General features: G+C 51.8%; 1 protein-coding gene across 3 annotated transcripts in view; it reads left to right on the top strand.

The window, feature by feature from the left end:
* Positions 1-19,757, top strand: part of PDGFRB (platelet derived growth factor receptor beta) — a 31,254-nt gene extending 11,497 nt beyond the window's left edge. For 2 of the 3 annotated variants that reach the window (XM_033073261.1, XM_033073262.1), the window contains exons 2-23: positions 1,360-1,436; positions 2,424-2,720; positions 3,147-3,413; positions 3,688-3,815; positions 4,116-4,290; positions 4,867-5,056; positions 5,272-5,387; positions 5,918-6,044; positions 6,204-6,415; positions 7,031-7,125; positions 7,382-7,514; positions 7,917-8,021; positions 8,119-8,229; positions 8,593-8,746; positions 9,534-9,700; positions 9,932-10,050; positions 11,172-11,294; positions 12,808-12,919; positions 13,199-13,298; positions 13,409-13,514; positions 13,980-14,218; positions 14,715-19,757. In XM_033073261.1, the coding sequence (XP_032929152.1) occupies positions 1,388-1,436; positions 2,424-2,720; positions 3,147-3,413; positions 3,688-3,815; positions 4,116-4,290; positions 4,867-5,056; positions 5,272-5,387; positions 5,918-6,044; positions 6,204-6,415; positions 7,031-7,125; positions 7,382-7,514; positions 7,917-8,021; positions 8,119-8,229; positions 8,593-8,746; positions 9,534-9,700; positions 9,932-10,050; positions 11,172-11,294; positions 12,808-12,919; positions 13,199-13,298; positions 13,409-13,514; positions 13,980-14,218; positions 14,715-14,865 (3,276 nt within the window). In that variant the 5' untranslated portion in view covers positions 1,360-1,387 and the 3' untranslated portion in view covers positions 14,866-19,757. Of the gene's footprint in view, positions 1-1,359; positions 1,437-2,423; positions 2,721-3,146; positions 3,414-3,687; positions 3,816-4,115; positions 4,291-4,866; positions 5,057-5,271; positions 5,388-5,917; positions 6,045-6,203; positions 6,416-7,030; positions 7,126-7,381; positions 7,515-7,916; positions 8,022-8,118; positions 8,230-8,592; positions 8,747-9,533; positions 9,701-9,931; positions 10,051-11,171; positions 11,295-12,807; positions 12,920-13,089; positions 13,108-13,198; positions 13,299-13,408; positions 13,515-13,979; positions 14,219-14,714 lie in introns of those variants that run through there. The other variant, XM_033073263.1, reaches the window with a different exon arrangement.
* Positions 19,758-20,960: the final 1,203 nt, after the last annotated feature.

Raw genomic sequence — 20,960 nt, 5'->3', positions numbered from 1 at the left:
GAGTTTCACCTCGCTCCTTTCATCCTACCCACCCCCATCTCTTGCCCTAAGTGCTCTTATCCCCTTTGGCAAACGAAGAGAGAGAAAGAGTTACAGAGATTTTTTCGGGAGGAGAGAGACTGACGCTGCTGAATAAGCTGGAGACCTGGAAGGATTTGTGGTAGATCAGACTTGTGTTGAGCCAAAGCAAGAGAATAATAAAAACATCTGACAAGCGCACGTCATTTAAAAACCATTTCCTCCTTAACATCAAGCAGACCGGGAGGCCGCTCCAGGGCCAAGAGGCAGCAGAGAGCTCAGTGAGAGACGGGGCTTGGGGCTGGGTCAGCAAGCCTAGATTGCCACCAGCCCTCCCTGAGGCTGGCAGGAGTCCCCAGAGCGCTGCCAGCATCACAGGGGCTTCTCCTCGGGGTCTGCCTCGGGATCTCAGTCCCGGCTTGCAGCAAGGCTGAGCTGTGAGGTTCAGCTCCATGCAGGAGCATCCCCAGTTCCCCAGTGAACTCATTTCCCCCAGGCTTTGCCCAGGCACAGAGAAAGCCTTTTTCCTTGCTCTTCCTCTTGTCGGTGTGTTCATTTTGCTTTTTGGAAATACTCATTCCCACCCCTGCAGGCAGCATGGGGAGGGGTACCTGTCACCCCGATACACAAGACACAGAGCCCTGCTCTTAGGGATCTCTGGCCTTGTCTCCTTTGGCTCCTGGTTTGCACCAGCGAGGGCTGAAAAAGCTCCGTGGGAAAGATTTTTTGAGTAATGTTGATTAGAAGGAGTTTAAACTAAAACAACCTCTTAGACATTCTCTTAAATTTATGTATTGAAAAGTTAAAATACAAGAAACTAATTTTTTATGGTGGAGTTTCTTCTGGCTTGTTGTGGTTTAATCCCAGCCAGCAACCAAGTGCCATGACAAGGCTTCTTTTATTTCATTGGAAGGAGCAAACAATGTGGGAGGGTTGGAGGGGCATCTGTTTTCTAGCAAGTTTTATCTCACTGTGACTGAGGGAAGAAAAACTAAGGAAAAAGGCAAGTGGTAAAGCAGAGGGAGGGAGGGAGGAAGGCAGGGCTCTGCCAAGTGGGGAGAGGCATTTCCAGCTGAGATGAGCAAAAGTTGACACAACTGCTGGAGCCTCCAGCAAAATGCCTGTTTACCAGTGGGAGAAGCCTTAGAAACTGCAGATCCAGCATGAGGGGGAAGCAGCACTCCCCCAGGAGGTAAAGGCTGAAAACTGGAGAGATGGAAGGTTTCTGAGGTGGAGAAGTGAGGGCAGGGCTTGGGTGGGGGCTCAGGGAGCCCTGCCCAGGACAGCCTGGGGATCCCTCCTCTGCTGAGGGCTGTGCTCATGTCACTTTGCTCTCGACAGGACTCAGACACCCAGCCCAGAGCCCAGCATGCTGTGCCCCACTCTCAAGACGTGTCTCTGGATCCTCATCCTCCCTGGTGAGTGCTGTGGCTGGGCAGGGGTGTGTGATCCCTGGGGGCTCCCCTCAGGAGGAGGGGGAGGAAAGGGGCAGTGCCATGGGGAAGTGCTGGGGTGCACAGCGTGCTCCAGGCACATCTGTCCCTGCTGATCCATGGGCTGACTCAGCCCTGGGGTGGATGTAAAGTCCCCACCTGCTTCATGGTGATGCACAGCACAGTGGGAGAAGGAGGCTTTTCCATAGGCAGCAGTGCCAGGTGTGCTCAGACCTTCCTTAGCAGTCACCCGAGCCCCCACATCAGCTGGACACCCCTCAGCAGGAGGGATTTGCTCAGATCCCACATATCCAAAACCCCCCACAGCAAGGCACCAGGGCTCCTGGCTGCCCCTGGGCTGTTCACAGCATTGCTGCAAGTCCCTGGAGCTGTCCCCAGCTGTCCTGGCCACCTGTGGGGACACCAGAGAGGAGCATGTCACAGCCCCATTGGGACATCTGGGCAAAGGGTGAGGCAAGGAAGCTGGGAGAGAAATGGGGAGCCATTCAGGAAGACCTTGCCTGCTCTATTGCTTCCAAAGGATTTCCTGCAAGGTTTTGCTTCCATTCATTTTTCACTTTCTTGTAAACTGACGTTGTTTCAGCCTGGTCTGTGTCCTGTCTGACACTGTCTGTGTGGACAGGCCACCAGAAGAGCAGGGAATTGCCTTCTACTCTCCTTGGGGGTTCTCCACCCAATATTGCCACAGACAACATTGAACACTGCTAAATCCTGTGATGTCTGATTTGCTCTCCAGTGAGGGTTGCACCCAATGAAGGGTGACCCACCAAGACCTGGACTGACAGGATATTTTTGAGGAGACCGTGGGTTTGTCAGTGGTGGTTACACTAGGGAAGGCAAACCCAGGAAAGTTATTTTTCAGTGTAAAGGCTGACATTACAAAGCAAACATTGCCATGAGGTGTGCTTCTCTGTGGATTTCAGAGGAATTCAATTTGTTCTCCTCTCTCAGGTCTGCTGGAGGTAACGTTTGGGGACAGCAGGCTGCACATCGAACCCAGGGACACCGAGCTTGTCCTCAGCCTCCACAGCACCTTCTCCCTCCTGTGCTACGGGGACAGAGAGCTGGTGTGGGAACGGGAGGGGCAGCCCCTCGCAGCCTCGCTGGAGCACAGGGATGGTGTTTTTGTCAGCAATCTCACCCTCAGGAACGTGACAGGCCATCACACTGGGGAGTACGCGTGCACCTACAGCCCCGAGCGGGCTCCAGAGCCAGCGGAGAGGAGAGCCCTCTACATCTACGTTCCAGGTAGGGGACACCATGTCCTTGCCTGTGGGTTTCCATGGGGTTTAGCAACCAGGAAAAAGAGGGCTTTGACTCACTGTTCTGTCTCCAAGCACCTGGCCTCCCCAAATCCCTTCTCCAACACAGGAGAGCCCTCATGGTAGATCTCTGCCTGTGGTATCTCTGGTGTGCCAGCTCATGTAGAGTGTGGTGTGCTGGGACAAGTGATGGTGGAGCAGTGGTGCTCAGTGGTGCTGGGTCTCTCTCACCCTCTCAGGAGACATTTGACAAGCACACAACAAGCGGCTCTGCTTTCCCAAGGAAAGTATGGGACGAAGCATCCCACCAGCATGGAGTCAGGGCCCTGTGGTGGAGTATTCCTGGAGAAGCACAAAGCAGCCCTGGTTAAGTTTCCAAGTTTCTCTAACCGTTGTTCCCTCTCTCCCACAGATCCCTCTCTGGTTTTCCTCCCTGTCACCTCTGAAGAGTTCTTCATCTTCATCACGGGCTACACAGAGGCTGTCATCCCATGCCGTGTGACCAACCCACAGATGCAGGTCACCCTCTATGAGAAGAAGGTGGAGAACCCCATCCCAGCTACCTATGATCCACAACAGGGATTTAAAGGCTTCTTTGAGGATAAAACCTATTTCTGCCGGACATTTGTGGATGACCAGGAGGTGGATTCAGACACTTTCTACGTCTACAGGATTCAGGGTGAGCTGACATTCTCTTAACACACCTGTGCACGTGCTGTGGCTGTTTCTTCAGGCCAGTGGCAGGAAACACCAAAGCTCTCCTCGTTTCCTCAGTGATGATCAATTTGGAGGCTGTATTTAGTCCTGTCCCCATCATAGAATGGGCTTTGCCTACAAGTCAGCTCCAACCCTCAGGGAAGACAGTTTCCACTGGACCAGTCCACCTAGGGTAAACGGACTGGGTGCCCACTCATCCCTTCATAATCCATTCCTTTCTTCCACCTTTCCCACAGTGTCATCCGTGAACGTCTCCATCAGCGCGGTGCAGACCATGGTGCGCCAGGGTGAAAACGTCACCGTGATGTGCACCGTGAGCGGCAACGAGCTGGTCAACTTCAACTGGGATTATCCCCGCAAGCAAGTGAGTGCTCCACACCACAGGCTCTGGGCAGCAGCTCCAGCCTACACCCACATGTGCCATGGCAATCACTCATGAGTATCCCGTGGCAGAAGTTGTGGGATGCTGCTGCTGCCGCACAGGGAGGTTTGATGGGGATATGCTTGGACTGAGACTGTCCCAGGGGACTCGGATTGTTGTGTGCTCCCTGCCCTGTGGCAGCCAGACTGGGGTCCTCTACCACTTTCTCCCTCCTCCCTGTAAGCCCAATAGTAGAACATGTTTTTGGCTGCTCAGATCATGTCTCCTGTCCCCATTTTGTAGGCAGGGAAGACTGTGGAGCCAGTGACTGACTTCCTGCCTGGATCCACTCATGAGATCCGCTCCATCCTCATCATCCAGAATGCAGAGCTGGAGGACAGTGGGACCTATGTCTGCAATGTCTCTGAGGGCTACCATGAGAAAACAGACCGGAAAGACATCACTGTCCAAGTGATCGGTGCGTTGCTGCCCACACGCCTAAAGCCAGCAAACTGTGTGGGCGACCAGGCAGGATGTCCCAGAGTGACCCCCTCTCCTGTCTCACAGCCTCCAGCTTTCTCCCCTCCTCACTTCTGCTCTACGTAACCATGACAACAAGCCAAATCTCACCCCATGTCACCCCTGCCCACTTCTTGGCTTCAAAACATCCCAAATTTCCCTTCATGGCTTTTGTGACTCTGTAAGACCCTTGAGGTTATCAGTAAGAGCTCCTCTGCACTGTGCAGTGCCAAATGATGTGAAGACATGTTGTTTCTGTCTGCATCTGACCTTCTTTTATTTAAGGGAAACCACCCCATCTCCATGATCTCTGCAAGATAACAGCCACATGCTTCTGCCCTGTGAGCTCCTCTGCTCCCGTGTGGCTCTGCAGCCACACTCCCCCCAGATTCAAATCTAAGGTCTTGAGGGGTGGATCTGGAGCTGCCCTACCACTTCTGTGTGTTCAGAGAGTTTTGTTCTACGTCCATGTTTATCCAAAGGGCCAGGGAGGGGCTCGTTCCCCTCTCTGACCCCCCTCTTCCTCTTGCCTCAGAGCGTGGCTTTGTGCGCTTCCACACCCACCTGCCCAGCACGATGTACGCTGAGGTCCACAAGAGCCACATTATCCAGGTGGAAGTGGAGGCTTATCCCCAACCCAGCATTGAGTGGCTGAAGAACAACAAGACATTGACCATGAAGAGCAGCAGCATGAGTATCACCAGCAGGAACCTGTCAGAAACCTGGTACGTGCCCACCATTCCTCACCAGAAGTGGTGCAGAGAGGGGGTGATTCACAAAGGAATCTCCAAATTGCTGGCTGGACACAGTCAGTGATTGAATAGTTTTCTGTGAGTGGGTTTTGAGCACTCCTCAGGTGGGTGGGAGCTGGTTGCCTCCAAGCATTATCAGTCCCCAGGTACCTTCCCACAGCCATCACTCTGGCATGTGTCTCCCCCAGGTACCAGACAGCTCTGGTGCTGGTGCGGGTGAAACAGGAAGAAGGAGGATTTTACACCATTCGGGCTTCCAATGAGGATGATGAGCAGGAGCTCTCCTTTCATCTGCAGATAAATGGTGAGGATGGGCAGCACACACATGGCTGAGGAGAGTGGGACCAGCCTTAGGAGGTGGCACCATCCTTGGCTGCACAACCCTCAGAATGAAGCCATTTCTCCTATGGCCTCAGCTCTAGAGTGGTCTTGCTTAAAGAAAGAGTCTTCAAGCAAGAAACACACTTGGGTGAAATATCTCACACTTGACCTCAGAGCAAAGGGGACAAGGAGGCAGCACAGACACCATCAGCTTGGCCCAAGGTAGTAGATGTAGAGATGACTGTACAGCTGTGATGTCCAGGACTTTCCCCCATGCTCACCCTGTCTCCAGTCAAGCTACATGGGAGCAGATCTTCCCCATAACCCTCTCAAACCTTAACCTTGTTGCTGTTCTCTTTCAAAAATAAAACACAATGGATGTGATGAGTCCTACCTCATCCCTAGGCTGTGGTAGGGATACAATAGACTCACATTCCCCAGAGGAATCATGTTCCCCTTCCATCCTGCAGTCAGAAAGGAAGATTAATTTCCATCACTGTCTTTTGGTTTCAGTGCCAGCTAAAGTGGTGGATCTCAAGGAGAACAGCAGTGCCAGCAGTGGGGAGCAGACTGTAACATGCTCTGCTGAAGGCATGCCCCAGCCAGAGATCAGCTGGTCTACTTGCAGCGACATCAAATGGTGAGTGGAGGGAGGGAGGCCGTGAGAACAGCTGGACTTTTATCTATTAGAATAACAGGCTGTTATTTAATTGTATTCTGCTGGCACACACACCTGGCCATCCCATGGAGGTGCGTGGTCCCTGCTGCCTCTCAGGTGCCTTTCTCCCGTCTGCACCAGGTGCAGCACCAAGGGCCAGCCCACCCGGCTGCTGGGGAACGAGTCGGCCGAGATCGGCGTGCAGACCAACGCCTCGTACCACGCCGAGCGGCAGCTCTACCGCGTCAACAGCACCCTGCAGCTGCACAGGGTGCACGAGCCCCTGCTCCTCAGGTGCACCGTGCACAACTTCCTGGGCACCAGCTCCCAGGACATCACTCTGGTCCCACACGGTGAGGGCTGAGACAAGTTTTGAGCCAGTAGTGGGGAGATGGACCTTCCTGTGTCTCCAGCCTGGAAACCTGGGTGCTTCTGCCCCAAATGAAGTTTCCTGTAGGTTGGACAGAAAATATTCTTCTAGTTGGAGTGTGAAGCCCTTAGGCCAATGGCCATGGGTATGCTCTTCCCTCTACTGGCAGGGTCATCTCTCCAGGGAGGCGAGACAAGAATGCCTGAGCAGGTCCCTAGTGTCTTGTTGTTAGCCCACGGGTCACTAGATGGTGCCATGGACTTGAACATCCCAAATATGAGGAAGGATGGTCTAAGCCCAGGCCCAGGGCTGCCAGCTCTCCCCCAAACAGAACAGCCCCTCTAGATCTTTTCGCCCTCCCGTGGCCAAACCTCTCCTGAGGCAGAAGCCAGTCACAACCCATCACCCCATCATCCATCCCTGGGTAGCCAGGGAAATCTGCCCGGGAGGAGACTGTCCCTACCCAGAGAACGGCTCGGGGTCAGTGTCTGGGGGTGGAGTGTGGGGACCTGTCTGCGCTGTTCTCACCTCCTTTCCCTGGGTGCTCAGGCCGTGCAGGAGTGGAGGAGTCTGACTGCTGTCCCTGTTATCTTTGTAGCCTTGCCATTCAAGGTGGTCATCATTTCTGTCATCCTGGCCCTGCTGGTCCTCACTGTGATCTCCCTGATCATCCTGATCGTGCTGTGGCAGAAGGTAAAAGGCTAGAGTGTTCCCAGGCTGGCACTGTGGTTCTCCAGGGTTAAGGTGCTGGGCCTGATGATGTCCCAGCTGCACCAGGATCTATGGGCTCCACCAGTTCCTGTGTGCCCCTGGCATCTCTGGGGTAGGCAGGGAATGAGGCAATGGCTGTAGGGACCAAAGGCTCCCTAACAAAGTCCAGATATATCCCCCATGCCCTCTCTGAGCCCCAGCCTCTCAGATGTCTCTTTTCCCTCTGCTCCCTTTGCAGAAACCTCGTTATGAAATCCGCTGGAAGGTGATTGAGTCCGTCAGCTCTGATGGGCACGAGTACATCTACGTGGATCCCATGCAGCTCCCTTATGACTCCACCTGGGAGGTGCCCAGGGACAAGCTGGTGTTAGGTAATGGCTCTGCAGGTCCCACTGATGGATTCCTGAGGTCCTGGCTGTCCGGGGGTGATAAGTTTTGAGTTGAGAGCTCCAAAAGAGACCAACCCAGAACAGACACAGAGATGCCTGGAGATACAGTGTAGTTCTGGAAAAGGGGGATCATCTAGGACATGGTGGGAGGCCAGCTGCCCCCTTTGGCATTAAGTACTGTGTTATTCCTGGCTATCCCACCTTGTAGCTGACAGTTCTGGAAACCAGCCCCAGCCCCAAACATCATAGCTCATGTCCATGCCCTCCAGAATGACTGCAGCAAGGCTGGTGTGGTTTCAGACAAGCAACTTGTATTTTCCAGGCTCCTCTCCTCACCTCTCCTCTAGAGCATTGCCAACTTTGCCTCCTGGTGTTTCTTTGCAGGACGCACTCTTGGCTCTGGTGCCTTTGGTCGTGTGGTGGAGGCAACAGCCCATGGCCTGAGCCACTCACGGTCCACCATGAAAGTGGCAGTCAAAATGCTCAAGTGTGAGTTCTCCCCTTTTCCCCACCCTAAAGCCACAAGAGCAATCAGTTCACACTGTCCCCTCCCTGCCCTCCTGCTCACGCTGGCTCTCTCCTACAGCCACAGCCCGCAGCAGTGAGAAGCAAGCCCTCATGTCCGAGCTGAAGATCATGAGCCACCTGGGACCTCACCTCAACATTGTCAACTTGCTGGGGGCCTGCACCAAAGGAGGTAGAGGAGCCCTGAGCACCCTGTCTCCTCTCTCTGCTTCCCTGGGCTGTGCTTAGGAGGATAATTGTCCTTAGATAGAATAATTCCTGTTTTCTGGTTCCAAATGATTCAACCTTCTCCTAAGAGAGCCCTGTGGGACTCTGAACACCTTTCTTCCAACCTGATTGAAACTGGGAAGGCACGTGTCTGTTAACCCCCACCTCTCTCCATAAACACAAATTTCAAAAAACACTCAGTATCAGAGAGGTGACTTTTCCCTTTGGCCCTGCCTAGACATCCTGCAGTCTGGTAATATCCTTGTGTGATGAAACTCATGTGCACGGTGGCCAGGGCAGGGCTGACGCGGGTGTTCTGTCCCAACAGGACCCATCTACATCATCACCGAGTACTGCCGCTACGGGGACCTGGTGGATTACCTGCACCGCAACAAGCACACCTTCCTGCAGTCCTGCGGGGACAAGGCACGGCGGGAGGCGGAGCTCTACGGGAACACGCCCAAGGAGGACCTTGTGCACAGGTACAGGGAGACCAGCTCTCTCCTCCTGCCTAGTGCCTGCCCCGTTCTCCAGAGCAGTGAATTAAACGCTGGCCCAGCATGGGATGCAGCTGGCTCCTCTGTGACCTTGTTAGACCAGCCCATATGCCAACCAGTGACCTCCAATCAGCTCCTGACAACAAGGAATTAGCAAACTTTGTGTCCTGGAGTTGAGTTTGCCAGCACACATGCCAGCTGCTCCATGCCATTTGGGAATATTTCCTGTCATCGTTAACTTTATTTGCTTACCCATGGCCACGCACTTAGTACAGAGACACGGGGTTTTTCAGCATGTCTTAACCACTGGAGATTTGAGCTCTGCATTTCCAGGGAAGGTTGAGTTGCTACCAAGCTTTACAGAGAAGTGCTACAAGGAGGGCAATTGCACAAGAGGTGCCATAAGGAAAGTGAAATGGTCCTTTATCTGGTTGCCAGCTGCAAGGGATGCAGGCACAGCAGTGCAGAGAAATGGTCCCCTGGGAAGTTAGAAAGCAGCATTTCCTTCCAACATACCAAAACAATAGTAAAATTGAGCAGTGTTACAGCTCCTCCCTGCCCTTTGTGCCTGAAGGCTGCTGAGACCTTCCTAAGCACTGTGTCATTTGCAGACCACTTCATCCATGATTCAGGGCTTCTTTCCCAGCTGCGTGGGACATTTCAGTGCTGGGGCTGAGGGTTTGGGAATTTCAGACTCCCAAATCATTGTCCCCAACCCTCATGTCTCCTCCTGTCCTCTGGATCTGAACAGCCTCTTGGCTTCCCCCCACAGCCACCTCTCCGTGTCTGTCGAGAGTGATGGGGGCTACATGGACATGAGCAAGGACGACTCCCTGGACTATGTGCCCATGTCTGACATGAAGGGTGAAGTCAAGTACGCTGACATCGAGTCCTCTAACTATGGCACCCCCTATGAGCTGGACAGCTACTCCCCCTCAGGTAACAGCTTGGCCACAGCAGGAGGGAAAGGTGCTTGTACTTTGGGTGCTGGAAGCCTTTGCTTGCAAAGGTCACTTTTGGGACTCATCCAGCAGCAGTGGTAGATGTCCTCACAGTGAGAGCTCCTGGCTCTGTCCCATTGTTGCTGGAGGCAGAGAATTCCCCTTCCACTAGTGGGAGGCTCACCAGTGTGCTGGGTAACACCAACATCCTTCTCTGCTTGCCCTCCAGCTCCTGAAAGGACAGACCGGGTGACACTGATAAATGAGTCTCCACTCCTCAGCTACATGGACTTGGTGGGCTTCAGCTTCCAGGTGGCCAATGGGATGGAGTTCCTGGCTTCCAAAAATGTATGTATGCTGGCTGGTTTGTGGAGTCCCTAGTGCTGGTGGCCAGCAGTGAGGTTTCTGCCATGTCCTGTGGTCAGCTTCCTCCCACTGTCCGTTCGTGCCAAACTCTTTGTGGGATAAGTTGCTGTGCAATTGAAGAGCTGCTGACCACTTCCCTTTGGAAACACAGTCCTGGAGATCAGCATGACTGTATTTGCATGTGACAGCTAACCCTGGCTCACACTGAGCTTCAGATCTCAAATTCCCTCCTGTGCTCCTCCTGAGCCGTGTTCAGCACAGCTGTGGCATTATATCATCCCTATTTACTGGAATGACCAGACAGCATGCAGGGAGCTGAAGCACAAAGCACTCTGCAGCAGAGTAACTATTCTTCCTAGACACCCTTATTGCACTGCATGCTCTGAGCACTCCAGGACTCATCAGAAATGCTTGTTCAGTGGAAATTAAGCCACCATGGAGGACTAGGCTCTGGGATTTCCTAAGGTCTGGCTTAGCCCAGGGCAGGCAGTAATAGAGCTGGATTGTGTGAAGCATCACACAGGGCAGGGCTAACAGAAGGCGTCAATGGCATCAATGCAGAGAGAAATTCCTGGCTCTCTGCCCCTAGCCAGCCAGTCTGATCCTTAAAAGTGCATGGTCAGTGCTCCTGCAGCAAATGTCAGGGAGCAAATGTCAGACAGAAATGTCTGCTCATATGGAAAACATCCAACATGCTAGCAAACTAAGAGACACAAGCCAGGCTGGTGTAACTCTGGTGTCTTCAGGCTGCTGGGTTGGATTGTCCAAGCAGGCATGGAGACACCCCCTCCTTCCAGCCCACCAAGTCCCCTTGCTTGGTCCAGCCCTGGCAATCCCCTCTCTGCTGGGTTGTTCCAGTTCCCCCTGCTGGATCCATGTGGCTGTTGCTGTCACAGAGGAAGCAGTCCAGGCAAACAGCACAACTGGGGTAGCTCTGCTCGTGGCTGAGCCATGATTGTCCCTAGAGGTGAAGGAGACACCTGAAATGACGTGAGGTGGCTTCTGTCCCTGCAGCACCAGGAATGGGCTGGTGCTGGAGCTGGGTGTGTTCTCAGGCTGTGTGTCACTCCTCACAGTGACAGTGCTCTGTGTCCCCCCTACAGTGTGTGCATCGTGACCTGGCTGCCAGGAATGTCCTCATCTGTGAGGGGAAGCTGGTGAAGATCTGTGACTTTGGCCTGGCAAGGGACATCATGAGGGATTCCAACTATATCTCCAAAGGCAGTGTGAGTATCAGGAGCCTTGCAAGCTCCTTCTTCCCTGAGCTCTGGGCCTGGCACCCCCTCTAGTGCCCTGTGAGCCACCTGTCCATCAGTGTGCCCAAGGGTGGTGACAGGGCAGGACTTCCAGGAGATGATGTCAACAGCCAGCCATCCTTCACTTTGTTTGCTCTGCACTCTGTGAAGTAGCAGAATTGCATGCCCACATCTGGCTCTTTACAGGAGAACCTGAGAGTAGCAAAACTCAGGATTGTCCCCTGTACACTGTCCCAGTCATGGCAGCAGTGCTGCATCCTGCCAGCCCTGAGCATGGTCCTGAGCTTCAGGCAGGAGGAGGGCAAGGCTAGGCGGCCTGATAGGGCTGTAGTGACTCACTGACCACTCTGGGAAGAGATTCTCAGGATTCTGCTCCAACCACTAGACCACAAGTTAAGAAGAAGTGTCTTCTTGCAAGCAGCTAGTTTCCAGAGAAGTGTCTCCAATCTTTTGAGGAAGGAGAGGATAAGGCTGTAATCGAGCTTTGTCAGAAACCATTTCCCTGTGATTTCAAAAACAACCTGTTCACTTCAGCCCTCAGGCATTTGTGAATCTTGTTATAAGTACATGACATTGTTAGCTTTTTGCAACTATTAAAATAAATGTTATATGTATAATATTAAAATAGCTTTTTTGTATAAGTTTGTTTGTTTTTTTTAAATAGCAAGTCTCCAATCCCAAGCAAAGCAGGCCATGAGGCTGGGAGAGCTGAGAATAGCGACAGGTGCCTTAAACCCCAATCTTTATCTAATCTACAAACTACTTAACTTCTCTCATGCTTTCTCCCATGTGCTGTCTAACAGGTACTCAGAGCTTGGTCAGGGGGACCCTCCCCCAGAGGGGTTGGGGTTTTCAGTCCAGCCTTGACATAGCTGGTTTCCTGTCCAAAATGGGAAATGAAACTGAGCCCCTTTGCAGTCCTTCCTGGAGATTATTTTGGTATTCATTGTGCAAGCAAATCCCAGGAACAGCACAGGCAGTGCTGCCTACGAGCTGGTCAAGTGAGGCTTTCATTTTTATTATTCTTCATAAGTAAGAGCAGAAAAGAAGCTGGATATATCCTTTGGCTCTTTTCTGGTCATGCCTTAGCCCCCTCCAGCCTGGTCTCATGTTTCCAAAGTCAGATAGGCCTGAACTTTCTTCAGGAGTCTTTGGTCAGGTTGTGCAAGTCAGTGGCCTCCTCTAGAGCGAGGGAACAGAGAACACACACTGTGACATGTGTGCATTCATCATGGCAGGCTGTGATGGAAATGGGTACAGCACATCCATTCTTTCCTCCTGCCTGCTGTGTCTGTTCTGCACCAAGATGCAACTGGTTCCTTTCAGAATGGACTGACAGCAGATGTCAACAGATGTGTTGGACTCACAGGCAGATCTGAAGGGTCATCTTTGCTTGTGAATTGGCTGTCAGGCCAATTCTGTTGAAACAAGTGCTGTGGGTATAGTTGACTCTCTTCTTGTTTCATTTTTGATTCTCTCTTAGACCTTCTTGCCCCTTAAGTGGATGGCTCCGGAGAGCATCTTCAACAACCTTTACACCACCCTGAGTGATGTGTGGTCTTTTGGGATTCTTCTTTGGGAAATATTCACTCTAGGTAAGTGCCCTGGAGGTCATGGGGGTGTCTGTAGTTCTGATAACATGTTAGCAGGATCCCTTAAAAAACAATAAAAGTGCATTTCTAACCCCCAAGTCCCTACTTTATCAGTCAGAGTAGCATTTCATTCCCTGTCTCCTTCTTCCCCATGCTCTCGTTGCATTTGGAAGTGAAATGAAACAGGAAAGGTAAAGAAATAAGCAAACCTTGGTGTGGAATGTGTGTTGGCTAGAGGGTGGCAAACCTGCAGCCTAATTCCTGCTCTCCCTTTCCCCCCAGGAGGGACTCCATACCCTGAGCTGCCTATGAATGAACAGTTCTACAATGCCATCAAACGTGGCTATCGCATGTCCAAACCCACCCATGCCTCTGATGAAATGTGAGTGCTGTCAACATGTATTTGCCCTGGGTGTGCTCTACACATTGCAGAAGCATTTCTACCTGTTTTCCTCACCTGATAACTCAGTAGTCTCCCTCCCCTCTTGGCAGCTACAACATCATGCAGAAGTGCTGGGAGGAGAAGTTTGAGATCAGGCCATCCTTCTCACAGCTGGTGGTGCTTATGGGAAACCTCCTGGTGGATTGCTACAGAAAGGTATGTCCAAGGACCCTGTGCTGGAGGGACAGAATAGGGTCAGAGCCTTGGTGGGGGCCCTCAGTCAGCGTTTGGAGACCAGTGTTTAGTGCTGCAGTGCCAGAGGATTTTGCTGTGACCAAGGCTGCATTGGTTGGAACAGGCAGTGAAGGTGATTTGGGCATCCCAGGAACATTGCTGAGACAACTGCATCACCAGACAGGCAGCTGGTAACTCAGCAGCTGTGGAAATCACAACTTGCAGGAGATCAAAATCCTACCTCCAACTGTTTGGGATTTTGGAGCTGTGAAGTTGTGCCACTGATCTCTCCCTTATGAAAGGTTCATGGCCTTTGTTGGACTAAGGGTAGCTGAACCCAGCTAGAAGATGTCAACCCTGGCAGGCAGAAAAAGAAACACAACACAAATCCATTCTCCCCACTCACAAGACCTTTCCCTTTCTTTGGTAACCTCCCTGTGAGAGCAGAGGTACCAGCAGGTGGATGAAGAGTTCATGAAGAGTGACCACCCCGCTGTTGTCCGCACCAGACCCACGATCCCTGTGCTGAACAACGCCCGCCTTGCTGCCGGCTCCCCCAGCAGCAGCACCCTGTACACAGCCGTGCACCAGAACGGGGGCGAGAACGATTACATCATCCCCCTGCCCGACCCCAAACCTGAGGCAAGCTGTGACCTCCCTCAGGAGGCCTCCATCAGCCGGGCCAGGTAAAAACATTGCTTCTGAGTGTTGTCCTTTCCCCCCGCTGTCCAAATCTGACACAGGGGCCTCAAGAGAAAATGGAGATTGAGACACAGACTAGGGGTGGATATACAGGGAGAGAAGGAAGGCAGTGTCACCCCATCTGAGGTGCTGTGACCTGCATGAGCCCACAGGGATGGAGATGCACCCAAGGAGCTGGGACATAAGCTAAGATAGGGCACAAGGTCACATCCCTGCACATCAGCCAGCATAGATAAGGACAAGCAGCCCCACTCAGAGGGAGGAGAGCAGGCAGGGAACCACATTCTGCAGAAACCAACTAGCCATATGTTGTGTTTGAAGGCTGAATAGACCCTCTGGTGTGGTCTGTTCCTCTGTGGCAAGCTACTCGGATACAGTGGGGCTGCTGGAACTCAACACATCTCAGTTTCTGGGAATCCTCTCCTACCAGGAGACCTGGGACAAGACACTCATTTCTCTCTCCCTCTTGTCTCCCTTCAGCTCCATGCTGAACGAGGCCAACACATCATCTACAATATCCTGTGACAGCCCTCTGGGCCTCCAGCAGGACGAGGAGCAGGAATCCGACCCACAGCCAGGCTGCCAGGAGCCAACCACAGGACACCAAGAGGTGGAGGAGAGTTTCCTGTAGTCAGAGCTGGGCTGACTTTGCATCTCCTTGTGGAGAGGCCAGCTGAGGGGCTGACCCAGATGTCACAGAGAGCTGTGCTTGCGCTTGTACATCAGGACATCCCCTCCTGTCCCATCATTCCTCCTTCCCTCCTGGCTCCCAGTGCTGGGTGGGGAATTAAAGACTTCTCCCCATTGCCATCCCCTTCCCCCTTAAAAAGAGGTGGCTCAGTGCCAGAAGCCCTCTAGATCACTGCCACATCCTCCTCAGTGATCCAACCACTGCAGGAGGGAGACATCTCACAGACCAGCATCTTTTCAAGTGGAAGACGTGGGGTGGATCTCCACGAGACGCCACTTTCTGCATTGCCAGGATGATACTCCAGCCTCTTCCTCCTCCATGGCAAGGAGTTTCGTCTCCTCTGCACCAGCACTTCTCTAATGGTCTCAGCACCAGCCACACCGTGGTTCTGTGAAATGCCACTGGGACAGATAATCCACCTGGAGCCCATTGCTGGGGTGTGGAGAACCTGCAACACCAACCTTCAGCTGCTGGAGGTCAGGAGTACATTGGGTTCTCCTCCAAGCACAGTCAAGTTCTGAAGAGGCCAGCCAGTGTCTGGGAGGTATGGAATCACCATTTTCCTCTCCTGACAGCACTTCTACGGTGGATAGAACACCACAAGCACTACAGGTATTCACAGCTCTTGCATCCACCTGGAGGCTGTCACACCTTTTGTGCCCAGCATGGCTCCAGGAGCCCCAGGGGCGTGGCAGGAGCTCCAAATGCCCTCACAATGACTTGGTTATAGAAGCAATGAGGGCAGTCACTGTTGTTCGTGTTGTCTGTGGACACTAAGCTAATTATTCTCCATTGAAGATTTAAAGGGAACAAATATATTAATCCACTAGCCAGGGCCAGTATAAGGAAGCAATATGGTTATTCATTAATCTACTGCCACTACACCCAGCTCATGTGCTGGGAAATTATATAACCACACCAGCTGCAGAATCCTTGTGCCTTATCTTTGGGAAGCAAAGGCTCACCTTTGATAAACTGTTCACCCAAACACCCTTTCTCAGGATGGGAGGGCTCACTGTTCCCTCCTGAGTCACAGCAAGATTATGGGCAGAAACAAGGATGCCAGAACACCAACCCAGGGATAGCTCCACAGAAAGAGAGGGAGAGAGGCTGGGAAGCTCCTTGGTCACAGCTGAACTGTGTCTCATCCCTGCCACCCTCTGGGGTCAGGCAGAGCCACTTGCAGCCTGCCAGGGCTGTGAAATGTCACAGGGAACCAAGCAGGGCAAGAGGAATCGGGGAGGATTCCTCTCTCTTGGAGAGTGTTTTGAAAACTAAACGGTCCCAGACCTTCCCCCTGCTTCTCACCTCCTTCCCCACTTCTCACAGACGGGCAGGGGCTCCTTGTGCTCTCAGCTGGCACTTGAACGAGCAGGCTCAAAGCAGGAGGAACACCAGGCTTTGGAAATCAGTTGTGAACCCCACCTCTGCAGAGATGAAAGCTGGACTCCCAAAACCACAGGTCTGACACCAGAGAAGACAGCAGGTTTTTCTCTGAGATGAGTTTCACTTCACACAGACCTCTGTTCACTGCATGTCCCCTGCTCCCATTAACTCCTCAGTGTCCCACTCATGCACATCTCTCTGTGCATCCTACAGGAACAGCACAGGAAAGTTTACAAAATCAGAAATGCAGCCAGCATCTTGCTGGGTTTCTGCCACCTCAGAACCACTGAGAATTTAAATTTTTATTTTTTTTTTTATATGGAACTTCTGCCAGAAATCCCCAGCAAAACAGCTTCTGTTTTAAGTTTTCTACCATTCCAGTGCTACCACTTATGCAGCTAAAGGAGGAGTGTGTGTTTTGTGGGCTGATGTCCTTGGTAAAATGTGAACATAAGAAATAGCTCTTTTGTTGGCAGCCAGCAGAGGATATTTTCAGCCTATGTGGTCAGATTCACCACCATCCATAGGAAACATACTGTGAATGACAACTGTTTTTCCATCCTCTGTTCCCCCTGCTTGTAATGAAAGAGTCATCTCCTCTGGCCACAGTTCATTAAATGATCCTCACTGCAGAGAAGCAGTAATTTATGAGATCCTTTGGGTCAGATCACTTGATTTTTTTTAACATGCAAGGTGCTTGGTAGGATCTATGTCACTGCAACTTGAGCCATGGGATGGCACATCAGGTTATCCTAATAGCCCCTGTCTGCACCAGCTCCAGTTTTGATTCATCCTTCTCTATCAGAGGTGACCAGAAGCACCCAGCACTCCAGGTGAGGTCAAACCTAGACCTCACACAGGGCATTAATAGTTCTGGCCTGTGCTGGTCTCCACTTGCCTGGTGTAGCTTTGGGTAGTTCTGGCTTTTTCCCTGGCACAGCCTGCTGAGAGCTTGGAGTCATTCTCTGACCTGTCTGGGCACCTACATCTTTCTACACTTCCAGCATTTCTAACCAAGCTACTCCCCGCTGTTCTAGAAATTGGCTCACCAGCAAATTTTGTTAACAAACTGTTATTTTTGGGCTGGACTGACTAATAAAAATATTAGATACTTCTAGCAACAAGAACAATCTGAAAGAGCTACTTTTACTACCTCCATCCAGCCCAAAGATTTCCCCATCATTTAACAGCTTCTCACTTTCCCTTTGGCCATTTGGTTGTTTCAAAAATGCTATTCTAAACTTCATCTTGTACAGATTTAATTGCTAATGACATTACTAATTTGCCACTATCACATAGTTTCCACAGTCCTGAAAGGGGAGATCTCCCTGCTGGGGGAGCTCAGGTATTTTGTCCTATTAGCTGGGCATTAGCTAATTTGAATGCCTGTTGCATTTTGTCCCATTTGTAGATTTACTGCAATTATTATTTGCATCAAAATCTGTTCTGATGGGTGCTGATGGGATGCTACCCTCACCTCCCTATTCCTTCTTAAAGTAGGTGTGCCAGACTCTCTGCAAAATGGTGCCATTCTGCACTCCAGGGGAATATGACCAAACACTTACCCTTGGCCCCGTGATTTCAAGGGCTGAGTCTTGCACTTTGTGGTATTTTCCTGTCCTTACTCAACCTTTCACAGCACCTTTAGCAAGTTGCAGTGACCAGACCTTCTCAGCCAGGGCCAAGCTGGCAGCTGGACAAAGCCAACATATTTTGTTAAGCATCCCTCAAAGAGAGGGCTTGGCAGAGCTGGGGGTGACAGATCCAGCCCCACTCTCCCTCTCTCTCTCCTGCCAACATTCCAGTCCCTGCATGGCCTGGCAGGTGAGGGCCAGCGGAAATGTTTGGCTGTTCTGTGCCCATCAGTTTTGTGGCCGTAATTTCTCCGTTGAGACTCTGAAGGGAACTGGTCCCACTGGGTTTTCTGTTTTAATAATCAGTATTTTTGTTTGGGTGTGTTTTTGTGCTTAGAGGTGGACCCAAACTGAGCCCCCCATGAAGGAACACATGCCACAGTTTGGGCCCATCTCTAGTGCAATATCTTTTTATTTGTAGATTATATTTTACTCTACAGCTGTTACATTGTTATCAGAACCAGTATATGCATAATCCTACTGCCAGTCACTATTTCATACATGTATCCCATAAACTAATGCAGCACTCTGGTGTCTCTTTCCACATTTAAGGTGTTCCTCAGACTGATGTGTGCACAGGTTTTAATCCTTTTATCCTTCTCAGTTTGAGTGTGTTGTTTTCTTCAGCGCGAGTGTCACGTTCAGTGTTTGTTTGTGTGGTGTTAAATCTAGAGCACAGCGGACTTTACTTGTAACTAAATTGTCTCTGTTCACCTGCCAGGGGGACTGTGAAGGGTCCCACGGGGATGGGGCAGAAGTGCAGATGTGCAGCCAGGGGAAGTCAGCCACGAGTGAGAAACAGCTCTTCTCCTTCTTCCCAGTCAGGGCTCTGGGCTGAGGGAGGGACAGCACCACAAACAAGGGGTACCAAGCACTCAGGGCTTGCCTGTGGGGAAGCCCAGGGTCTGTGCAAAGCTGGCAGGTCTGCAGAAGGGGATTTCACAGAGTGCTAAGGAGACAAACCCCCTGTTCCAACGCACAAGCACAAAGAAGAGCTCTGGTGGGGCTCAGTGCTTAGCTCGGGTTCCAGGAGGATCAGGGAGCCTGGAGGCAGCCAGGTTGTGCTCCCACTTGCAGAACACAAAGGTTTGCCCTGTGGTGGCCCTCAGTAACCTTTTGGCATCCCTTGCCAGGCAGAGAGCAGGCAGGGCAGTGCAGCTCCAGGGACACACAGGTCGTTCCTGCAGCAGATCCCAGCCCTGAGTGGCCAGTGCTGACTGTAGCAGTGCAGACACCGTGTCACCTGCAGGATTGCCCAAAGCAGCCCAGATATTGCTAAGAATAAATGTTCATATTCCAGCACCCAGGCTGCTGGGTTGCCAGCATGGTTCCCAGGTTTCACCTCTGGGAAATGCCCAGGTGGATTCATTTGGCTTTGGCAAAGGCAGGAGAACTGCTCCAGCAGCACTTTGGAGAGATGACTCTTGCCTGGGTGGGAGGAGGCAGGGAAGCCAGCTTGTGCTGGAGGCCTTCAGTGTCCCATCATTCCTCTTCTTTCCTCCTTCATGAACTGATTGCAGCAGAACTGCCCAAAGGGTGCCCTCTCCCCATCCTGCTGTGCTGGCTTGCTGGCATCACACTGTTCCTCTGCAGCCTTTCTGAACAGCAGCAGCACCTATCTCCATGCTCTCTGTCAAAATCAGCATGAGGGCAAAGGAAAAAACAGAGTCCAGACTAAGGTACCAAAGAGTTAACATTTTTCTAGGTTTACAGTTGTATTTGTAGGATTTGTACTATGTCACATTTATAGCCATGAGATATTATTTTTATGCTGTAAACTTTTACAAATATGTTTTTAAAGAAAGAGTTTAAAAATAAAGGTGTTTTTCATTTTGCATAGTCCTATCTCTTCCTTTATTTGCCTGCTTTTGGTTGCTCCCATTCAGATGGGGCTGGGAATAAGCTTAACCCTGTGGTGGGTGAAGGCTAAGCACGTTAATACGCTGTGCATGACCCCAGTGCTTAGTGAAAGCCAAGGGAGCCAGGCAGGGAGAAGCACTGCAAGGAGCAGCTGAGCCAGAGACAGGGTAAGGAAAAGGGGCAGGATCTGCCCCATCTCTCTGGTAACTGTGCAGCTTGTGGCTCATGTGGCAGGTGGGGAGAGGGAAGGATACCAGGAATCGTTCCCATGTCCCCACTGCCTGGGGTTTGGGCATTGGAGCATTGTTGGGTCTGTGCTCAGGTCAGGGTGGGGATGCAGGAGAAATGACAAACTGAATGTGGCTGGGCTGAAGGAGATGGCAGATACCACACCACTGATTTTTCCACATAGTTTGATAGCTCGGGGCAGTGGGAGGGCCTGGATTCAGCAATAGGACGGGGCACCAGCAGGAGCCACACTGCAACACACAGGGCTCCCCATGTCCAGCTCTCCCCCCTTCCCTCTAGGATGAGGAATTTGCTGATATCCTCAAAAGAAGCAACTCCAGAATCCTGGCTCCCCACACCACCACTCCCTCAGATCCTCATGTCACTCCGCTCCTGTCACCTTTCCCCAGTCACCTTTCCAGCCACATGAGAGACAGGTACTTTGTGAGTCTTGCCCAAACTCTTCTCCTCTCTCTAACTCAAATTTAACTGCTCCTCCAAAATCCATCTCAAGCCACAGAACAGAGATGTTTGCATCTGCTCTGAGCCATGTGCTTGGAAAGCCCTGGGTTGCAGCTAGGAGGGTTTTGGTTCAAACACATCAGTGTTGACCCTGTGATCTGGCTGCATGATGCAGCCCCCACTGGCAACAGTTGTGCCTCCCTCAGCTCCTGGAAGCTCCTGTGTACCCAGAGGTCCAAGGCATGGAGTGCAGCAGCAAGCAGGTCCAAGTTCCAGCAAGGCTCCCCTTTCCAGCACAGCCTGTCCTGGGTTCCTGCCTTTACCCATTTTTCCAGAGTGGAGGTTTGCAGTCTCTCTGACCAGCTCAAGCTGATTCTCCCCAGATATGCTCTGAGTCACCTGGCACAGCTCAGGGCATTTTTCTCCAGAAGCTGAATCAGCAGGAAGAAAAAAGAAAATCCCCTT

Source organism: Catharus ustulatus, chromosome 15 (assembly GCF_009819885.2).
Source record: "Catharus ustulatus isolate bCatUst1 chromosome 15, bCatUst1.pri.v2, whole genome shotgun sequence".
NCBI lineage: Eukaryota > Metazoa > Chordata > Aves > Passeriformes > Turdidae > Catharus > Catharus ustulatus.
The sequence above is the reverse complement of the archived record's forward strand: the minus strand, read 5'-3'. Positions and strand labels throughout refer to the sequence as shown.